A 9,825-nucleotide genomic window follows, 5' to 3' on the forward strand; every position below is an offset into this window, starting at 1 on the left:
CTGTATGAAGGCCGGGCCACACAGCCTGCAGCACAGCTGCAGAACATCTAGAGAATAGAAGTTACATCCATGTTTTTTGTGTCCTGTGCACGGTTTTATCAAAATTAGACAGTGAAAATGGTCTTTTGATAATCATTTTGACATTATACCACCTTTCATTAAAGTTTCATTGTATCTATAGCCCTCTGACAACCTTTCTGTGGACAGAATCCCTTCATTTGTTAACAAAGAGCTTTTTATTATGAAATATTGTTGTCATGCTGTCATGCTGTTGACAATACAGTGGCTTGCATGACTTTCATAAATGAGTGGAGTAATGGCTTGTGGAAATACAGTGATTACTGCAGCAGGTAGCGTCACAGCAGCAACACTGGTCTGTGTGAACATCACAAGCATGCAAGCTGCAGCAGCTCAGCGAGGGAGCCAGCATACTGCTCACACAGGCAGTGTGGCGCAGGTGTTACTCTCAGCAGTAGACTGCTTTCTGTTCAAATGTGCAAATCCACCATGTAAATAGCAGTACACCAGGTGCAGGCGGTGCACATGGTTTTTAACGGTAGATGACAGTCTGATTGGTTGAATTAATGTTACAACCTTAACACGCCTACAATTAATAAACAGACTAAATCCAACCCCTCTGCCCCCTGTGCCTTACTTTGAACCCAGATTATGTGCCGCTTAACTAGAAAAATTGGAGTTGGATATGTCCTTAATGCACTTGCACCATACACATTGGGAGCTTGAGGGCTTTAATTTTAAAACAAGAAGCCAAAAACTCTTGTAAATACACCTTTAAATGAAAAATAATACACTGCTAATACCTGCTTTCTCTGGAGCTACAGGCTATAAAATGGTATAATATTTTTTGTGTGGCTATTTTACTGTATAATATTGTGTCTTTGTCCTATTGTTCACCACTGTAGCTATAAACTCACTGCTTCAATTGCTGTTCACAGGCATGGCCGGCACCATCTACTTCCTGGCCGACCTTCTGGAGCCAATGAGAGCGAGGTTCCCAGCCTTTGAGGTGTAGAAGTTTCTCCACAGGTAGTCCTCACCACCAACACTTTGGGAAGATATAACAAGGAGGATGCCTCTGCTCTCTGTCACACACTCACGCATGGAAACACAACACATTCAAAGCAACACGACACCACGCCACGTTTTTCCTGCTCTTCTCTTCTGGGAACTTTACATGTCATTAACAGGGATACAGCTGATACATTGCAACTACATAATTGTCTCAAAGACATGTCAGAGCTGAAAGCTTGAGTCGCTTTTTGATTTTGGTGTATTAATTAAATTCTTGCATGGCTGTTGCTCAGATTGTGACGTCTTTGAAGGTTTCAGTCTCTGGCTGTCAAAACATAAAATTGTGGCAAAACTAAATGATATTTTGGAAAGACTTAACAACTGCTTATTCTATTATTCTCTGAGATTGATATGTAAAAACTAGGGAAATGGATGCTTTTAGTTCGCTATTCTGTTTTCTTTCTCAGAGCCAACGGCAAATCTGGGAACAATGCACTAAATATAATACAGTACAAGCTGTGCCATGTGTTAAGGGATTAACCCCGGAGTGTAAACTGTTGCCTGTCCTTTGCACTGTCTGAGCAATAAACCATGTGTCTTTGTACAGCTGTCGCTTTGTGATGAATTCCAGTAGCTCCTGCTTCTCTTTGTGAGTGTACAGCAGCAGGGAAATGTATTGAAGCAAATAAGAGACATAAGTATTCAAATTTTAATAGCCACAGAATACTATATATTTAAATTTTTATTTAAGTAATTCATAGCATTTAAACATTTTACTCTGAAAATCGTGTATCATGTCCATAAGTATTTGTATTTTTTTTATAAATTCAACTCTTTGAAATTTAAATATGAAATTTCTTGATTTTCAATTTTAAAAGCTGAATTTGAAAATAGTTTTTCCATTATTAAAGATATAAAAATTAAAATTATGAGAATTTAAAAAAAAAAACTTTTTTTAACATAAAAAAAACATTCATGAATTTCAGAGTAAAATATTTCAAAACATACTTTAGTATTAAGTATTCAGTGGCTGTTAAAATTAAAATACTTGTGTCTCATATTTGCTTCCATAGAAAAGCCACAAGGGGACAGCAGAGAGTCTGTACCTTGTGAATTAATGTTGCAATTGTTCACCTCGGTCACTTGACCAGATTATTAGATTATTTGACAGTCAAATTTTATGTTAATCAAATTTTAGTTTTTTATATTCAGTAGAGATATAATCCTGCTTACAAGACGGAATAGAAATGTCTGTGGCGTGATTTTCTTTCACTTGAAGGAATTGCCTTTTAAACTCTGAGGTGACAGAAATTCAGGAGACGTGATATCTCTGTGTTTGTAAACTGTCAGTTTAAAGCTCTCAAAAGAAGCCGTGTCACAGTGGCAAGTGTCTAAAATCCTCTGACTTAACTTGGCTCAACTGCTCTGCTCTATTCCAAATAAGGCTCACGTAACACTCCTGAAAACCAAGCGACGACACAATGCCACCGCTCTTTTTTAAGCCCCCTGCCCGTGCCCCTCCATGACCTGACGTCAGCAGGAGTTTTAGAGGCCTAAAGGGTAGTTACTGTACTAGTAAGTCTTGAGGAGCGTTCATTTTCTCCACCCCCACCTCCGCAGCCAGCGTAGGAGAAACCAAACACCTCCAGCAGGAATGGGAGTAAAAATAGAGCTCATCTGTCCAGGGGAGTGGTGTCTTTCTCTGCAGTTCACTCAGTCTCACAAACGGCCTCCAACTCTTTTCCGTCAGTTCTGTAGCTGTAGGATATAACCGTTCTCATCCGTGCAGTCTGGCAGCACACGCACACACGCACACACACACACACACACACACACACAATATGAGTGCGTTATCTAATCCTGTGCACGTTACCTCTGAGCGTATTTTCTCTTCCTCTCAGCTGTGTCATTTGAACAAACTTTGCAAGAAGAAAGTGTTACTTCAAAACTACATTCTTACAATTTTACATTTTTTAGTTAGCAGCAAAAGACTTTTGAACGCTGCATAAAATCATATACAGACATTGTGCAAAAAATGTGCAGCAAGTCAGAAATTATGTGAGTAATACTGTGGCAACAGTCATTCACTAGTATCTATTTTTTATGAGGTTATTAGAAAAAAAAAGCCCAAAACATTATCATAGTGAGTATCATATGCAGTGGCCATCAGAAGCTTGTTTTGGAACTGCAGAGCTAGATATTTTTGGTACAGACTGAATCTCATACAGTGTAATTTAACCTCTAATGCAGTGAAAATCTGTGGGTCAGCATCAATGTGTACACAGATTAAATGTTTTATCATAAATGTTTTGCATTTTTAGCAAATAGTTGGAAAATATGACATGAAGAAGTCCCATATTTTTGACAACAAAGCTAATACAGATACAAAAACATCATATTTTTTCCATTCGTAAGAAACATTGAAGCAGTGCTAGACCACAAACATTTCACACCCTTGGGAAACTTTCACGTTAATTCCCCCCGTTAATAAAAATAAAATATAATACAGTGATTAATATGATTATTATGTTTCATATTTACAGAAAAAGAATAACACAAATAAACAACATAACTAAAAAACAATGGTAATGAATAACAGTCAGAGTATATATGCAGATTTGCAAATGTCTATTCCTGTTTGTGCTTGTCACTGGATGGCTTGCCGTATCATTTTTGTTTACTCTAATGCTCTCCAGTGTCCTTGTCCTGACTGTCAAAAACATAATTATAAAAACAAAAAATCGGGAGATGGTTGGGGTGCGGTTTGTGCTGCCCCTGCCAACCCCCAAATTTAAAGGAAGCTCATTGAGGGACAACAAAAAAGATTTTTAGCGCAAAATAAAATAAAATCTTAAATACACATTTACCAGTAAAAGACCTTAAAAAAGCATAACATTTTCTCAAAGTCAGATCAAATGAGTCTTGTTTTTTAGTCATGTGATCACAAGAATTTCTGGTGTCTGCCCTACAAGAAACATCATTTTAACAGGAGGGACTCACTATTTGTAAGGGGAATAGACTTTGACTTTGACACCTGTATGTGCACAGTGGCCCTAATTTCACCCCCTCTATGCATTTAGGTCATGCATAGAGTCAGCATTGTTAGTTTATTTTTTTTCTGTGCAGAGCGGCAAGCACAGAGATTATCAGCAATATCATTTTACCTCACTGTTCAAGTTTGGTCTTGAATTTTATTAAAAGTCATATTTAAAAGGTCTTAAACCGTGTTATTTGAACGTGTTAATGCCTATAGACAGCGTGCAACGGAAGTAAGTCGGAACTTGAGTTGAGTCATTGTCAAGCTGCTGTATATATTTTGAAGAATGAACGCTCTGTGAGAGTAAACAGAGTGATAAACACCGGAGGATCTACAGCGCTCTCAACAAAAATCTGACAGGAACCATCATTTCTACTCAGTCACATCAAAGTAAGTATAAAAATTTTCTTCATTTTTTTGCATTTTCTTGATTTTGCATAGTTTTATTTTGCAAAGTTAATTTTTATGCATTCACTGCATTATAACAGATTCCTTTTGATATTGTCATCAGCACCATGGAGAGCTCTGTGAAGCAGCTCCGTGCTTGGTTCATTTAACCTGCAAAGATTATGCTATTAAGTCTTTACTTCTGGCTAACTTAACCTATCATTATCACTTTATAACCTCAGTTTCTCTCAGTTGCATTATTGTGCTCAATTTAACTATTAAAAACATTAACTTTGGGATGTATCTCTTACTAATAGGTTGTAGTTGATGAGGTGCATTGATTCTGTGATTTTTTTTTTGATGAAAGGTAATGTCCATTTACCTCATACAGTAGCATTATAAACATATAAAAAGGTCTTAAATAAACTGCCACTCAAAGTTGACGTTTTTTAACACCTGTCTGCTTGGAATCGACTTTTCAGATGGTTTTGCCCTGCTGATATTTCACCATAAGAGGAGGAGCACTCCGACTGTTTAAAAATACCACATTGTAAAGGAGCTCTCTGCTGGAGCCCGTCTGAAGTGGGCCACCGAGTTTTCTGCATTCTCTCTGACACTGTTCAACTGCATATCTCTTCCAGTTGAGAAAAAAGAAGCAAACTTTAAATGTTAAGTCAGTGTAAGCATTTTGTCTTTATAGAAATTAATCAGTTTGAAATCTTAAGACACAGGACATGAAGTCTTGACACACTTCTTTGGCCTTCTAAAAATACCCCTGTCCCCTTCTAAAGGCCTACTCCCACTGCGCGCGGCGCATGGCTCTTCTTTCCGTTTGCCCTAAGAAAGTTAAAGATGTTCCAACGTGTCATCTGATCCACCTCATTAGCATACGTGACGTCGCGTTCCCGGGATAAATAAGAGGGGGCTTTGACCATGGCTCAGGACCACTCTGTCTTGGGACTTCAGCTTTCTTCACCTCTCCTTTCTTTCCGCTCCTCCAGCTCCTCCTCTCCAAAATGGTGTGTACATGGTTGTGTTTTTGGACCCTCTGGTTGGGCAGATGGAGATACTTTTTTTCTACAAGGGATAATTATTTGTGGCATGGGTTTGGATACCATCTCTTGAAAATAAGCTCAAAATCTGGACTTAATTGGCATCAATGAAATCGTGATAGGAAGGAGAAATCAAGACTGGCACTTTTTTGCTCTTAAAAGCTTGTCTATTGTAAATTGTGATACAAGTTCAAAGTTGGAAGTGGCCTGGAACCACCACCTTAAAATACATCCACATTTCTATCAGAGTTAAATTTAAGAACCTATAGTAACATCATCAATCACATATGTTTAGTGTAGTTTTGGGCAGTTTGCAGCAATAAAATCTGGATTTTGTGTGTGCAACTTTTATACTCATTCATTTTTCTGTGTTCTCCCTGTGTGTGTGCGTAAATCTGCGTATTTGTTTGTTTATATGTGCGTTCTTGTGTATTTTCACGTGACAGACCGAGTTCTCAGCGGACCAGATTGAGGGTAAGTGACAAAAATGGCAAGATTCACTCACAAATAGTTTGACATTTTAAAAAAAAAATGTTGTGAGGATCCGGACATTATGCCCCCAAACTTTCCATAGCATTGAATATTTATTGTCACACTAAATCAATGCGGAGTAGCCTCTTGCCCCTTAAACCTTTAGTCCAAATTAACTCCTAAAAGGAGGAAGTAGGGATGAATAAATTTCACAAAGACTGTCATAGGACATGCCATTCCATGGACTTGTCCAGTTGTCGAGGAGAATTCGAGATATGTCTATTCTAAGCCGACCTAGCCTTGTCTTGTGGCTCTCACGCTGCCGAAGCGTTAATCCAAGGGTCAAGGTTTAAGATGCAAGCTTGATGGCGTCCTGTTACACGAGGAATTCAAACCGTGATCTCTGAGCGCCCTCCACTAACCCTTTTGTTCACTGCTGAAAGATGTGCCCTCTATAAACATTACCCTCTCTTTGGTGGAAGGCACCAATATTGTGTATGGAACTTTTTTTTTGTACAGATCTGTCGTTCTTGTATTCACACAAAATTTCCAAATTCAGCATCTTAGAGTTGGAGGCAAAAGTACTTCCTGTCAATTTAATTGCTTCATATAGACTTTCAATTTGCTTTGCACCCAAAAAGAAAAAAGCGCTGCTTCTGCACATCTTTGTACATTTATACTACGGTGAAACGCATGCACGACATGCATGACAAGGTGTTGATTACAACGCAGTCAGCATTCTTATGTTTAACTCGAGCAGGACATGCGGCCATGCCTCTATATGGCTTGAGTTCGTCTGTCAGGGTGTATCAGTTTGCTCCTGATGTCGCCCTAAATGCCACTCAAATGCAAGCGGAGGCAGGAATGGAGAGGGGGGTCAGAGAGGGCGGGAGTGGAGGGGGTGGAGGGGGTAGAAGGTACAGCTGTTCCTCCTGCTGCTGTTCAGACCATTAATCTGTCAAAAAGGTCACTTTGAGTTGGCTTCCTGGTAGGATTCGTAGAATCTTTGTTCGGTACCTTCCCCTTCGCTGCTTGGATACAGCTGTCGTTTCCAATTATCCACGGACAATGACGGAAGTATGCGGCTTCTGCTGTCTTTGATCCTCCCAGCAGTGTGGCATCACATAGCAGCCATAGCCGACTGAGAACTCTGAAGAATAGAAAACCCAAAGGCGATGGATGTGACGGGCACAAAAAAAACATTACAGACATACCAGACAAATCAAATTCAACTTAATGAGAGCAAGATAAGGATTCTTTTCATGTCCAATAGCCTTTACAAATTTGCAATTTAGGTCTTTCTTTCTGCGCTACTATGACATAGTTTGTAGTTCACTTAAGTTTTGTGAGTGTTACAACTGAGGACATCAAATATTTTTGTCCTTATGACCTTTTTGTCCGTTTTTTAACTCAAAGTTCTCTCCTCTCTCTTCCTGAACAGACTTCAAGGAGGCTTTTGGCCTCTTTGACAGAGTTGGTGACAACCAGGTGGCCTTCAACCAGGTGGCCGATATCATGCGCGCTCTGGGCCAGAACCCCACCAACAAGGACGTTACAAAGATTCTGGGCAACCCCACCGCTGATGGTGAGATCCCATTGCATGCATGCAAAATGCAGATATAGGAAGCAAACAAGAGACAAGAGTATTTTGATTTTAATAACTTCTATACGCAGTATTGAAATTTATTTAAATATAGTCTATGCATTTTGAAAATTGGCAAAGTTCCCCTTTAAATACCATTAAATTCACAGGTTTGAAATATTTTCCTTTGAAAAACCATATATCTGAAAGTTCTGTATTCACATCCTTGTAATTAAAAAGTGGATTTAACTGATTTTTTACTTAATCAAATCATTTATGCATTAGATTTGACCAATTAGATTTTAGCAACATGAATCTGTTTTTTTAAATTATTAATGTAGAATTTTTGGATCTGAATTTGTGGACACTGATGAAAAATATATTCAAATTCAGCATTTAAAACTGCAAATTAAGAAACGTCTTTTTTCTAAATATATGTTTTATATTTAAGTTTCAGAATAAAAAAAAACTGACTTAAATTTTCTGAATTTGACTAACCAAATTTTAGTGCTTTGAATCTTTTTTTTTAAATTCTGAAACTTGAATTTTCAGATCTGAATTAGTGAGCATTGAGGAAAAAAATAAGAAATTTCATATTTTATTTCCAAAGAGGTGTAATCAGAACAAATACATTTAGATTAATGTTATTTTAAAGTGAAATATTTCAGTGCTTTAAATTCAGAGGTGTTTAGATTTCACAATAACCTATTTAGTGGCTTTTAATATCAAAATACTTTTGTCTCTTATTGGCTTCCATACAGACAATCGTATACAAAGCTTAAAGACAAATAATTATGAGATAAAGGTAAATGCTAAAACATAGCGTTACAGTAGCTCAAGATAGCGTTTGTCATGTTAGTGAGCACAGCGGAGAGGTCTGTGGTGGTTTATAGTGCGTTTCGTGTGACATTTTCCACCAGACATGGCCAACAAGAGGCTCAACTTCGACGCTTTCCTTCCCATGCTGAAGGAGGTTGATGCCCTTCCAAAGGGTACCTATGACGACTACGTTGAGGGTCTGCGCGTCTTCGACAAGGAGGGCAACGGCACAGTCATGGGCGCTGAGCTGCGTATCGTGCTGTCCACCCTGGGTGAGCTCCCCAAATATAGAAGCGCACAAATATAGTTTGCTTAGCAGGCACGGTGTGTGAGCATGTGTGTGAAATGGAGAGTCTGACATGGATCCTCATGCGTCTACAGGAGAGAAGATGACTGAGCCCGAGATTGATGCCCTTATGGCTGGTCAGGAGGACGAGAACGGCAGTGTGCACTATGAGGGTAAGCTTAAATTTCCTTTAATGCCTTTCTTTTTTTTACTTTTTGATAAATAAGGTTTTAACCTTGTTTGTGGGTTTCTTTCTCCAGCTTTCGTCAAGCACATCATGTCTGTGTAAGAGGCCAGCAGTAGGAGTGCTGAAGAAACTGTAGTTCACCTACAGACAGCCCAACAGTGTTCAGGACATCTACACTGTACCAAAGACCAACCAAGGAAAGACAAGGACTATGTACAAGGGATGTTGAAGCGAACCCATCTTGTTGTTTATTTTGTTTTTCTTTCCATTTCGTCTCCAACCCTCCTCTCTCGGGACATCACCACCATCACCTCTTCATTGTAGACCTCCCATCACTTGGCCTCAACTCCAACCGGGGCGTGTCTCCACTCGCCGCATGGGGTGAGGAACGGGGGAGAAGGGATGACCGCTCATCAAGTGAGGGTAGATCCCTCCCTTCCCACCGCCACCTCATTCAGTCACGCCATCACTGGCCCAGCAATGCCAAAGGTGCTGGAGATTGGTGGTGGAAAGACCGCCAAAAGCCTTCCCTGAAAAGTTTTATTTATTGTCACTCTGTTCATTTCAGAATAAACTTTTCCAACGTACATCCCATCTGAGTTGATTCTTGATCTTTTATTGCCCACATACAGCTGTAGGGATGCTTTAATACAAAGCAAACAGTTTATTGTAGATGTCAGAGATAATGATAAAAAAATTTGACTTTCAAAAGACAAAATAGCATTTGTTCCCTCAAAAATGAGCTGCTAAAATCAAATTCCTTTAATGAACTCTATCTCAGTGTAAAATTTAAGTAAAAAAACCCATTAAAAACACGCAATGTCAACAAGTTAAGCTGTTCCTTTAAATTGTGAACAACAAAGATAGATAAATATACATATCATCATCTTTAAGACGTGTTGATTCAAAATCGTGTTGTTTTCTGATATCAGCAAACATATTTTTGTTGTCAATAGAATCAAGATAATATAT

General features: G+C 38.8%; 2 protein-coding genes across 2 annotated transcripts in view; both read left to right on the forward strand.

Moving 5' to 3' along the window:
• Positions 1-1,636, forward strand: part of lancl1 (LanC antibiotic synthetase component C-like 1 (bacterial)) — a 57,127-nt gene extending 55,491 nt beyond the window's left edge. The window contains exon 12 of the mRNA XM_042513367.2: positions 957-1,636. Coding sequence (XP_042369301.1) covers positions 957-1,033 — 77 coding nt within the window. The 3' untranslated portion in view covers positions 1,034-1,636. The remainder of the gene's footprint in view (positions 1-956) is intronic.
• Positions 1,637-5,329: 3,693 nt separating this feature from the next.
• mylz3 (myosin, light polypeptide 3, skeletal muscle) lies at positions 5,330-9,447 on the forward strand. Its single transcript, XM_042513197.2, has 6 exons — positions 5,330-5,475; positions 5,955-5,982; positions 7,421-7,564; positions 8,482-8,652; positions 8,762-8,839; positions 8,927-9,447. The coding sequence occupies exons 1-6, from the start codon at positions 5,473-5,475 to the stop codon at positions 8,953-8,955; spliced, it is 453 nt and encodes a 150-aa protein (XP_042369131.2). The 5' UTR covers positions 5,330-5,472; the 3' UTR covers positions 8,956-9,447.
• The last annotated feature ends 378 nt before the right edge of the window (positions 9,448-9,825 follow it).

Source organism: Plectropomus leopardus, chromosome 24 (genome assembly GCF_026936395.1).
Source record: "Plectropomus leopardus strain MGB_pleo_1.0 chromosome 24, ASM2693639v1, whole genome shotgun sequence".
Taxonomy (NCBI): Eukaryota; Metazoa; Chordata; class Actinopteri; order Perciformes; family Serranidae; genus Plectropomus; species Plectropomus leopardus.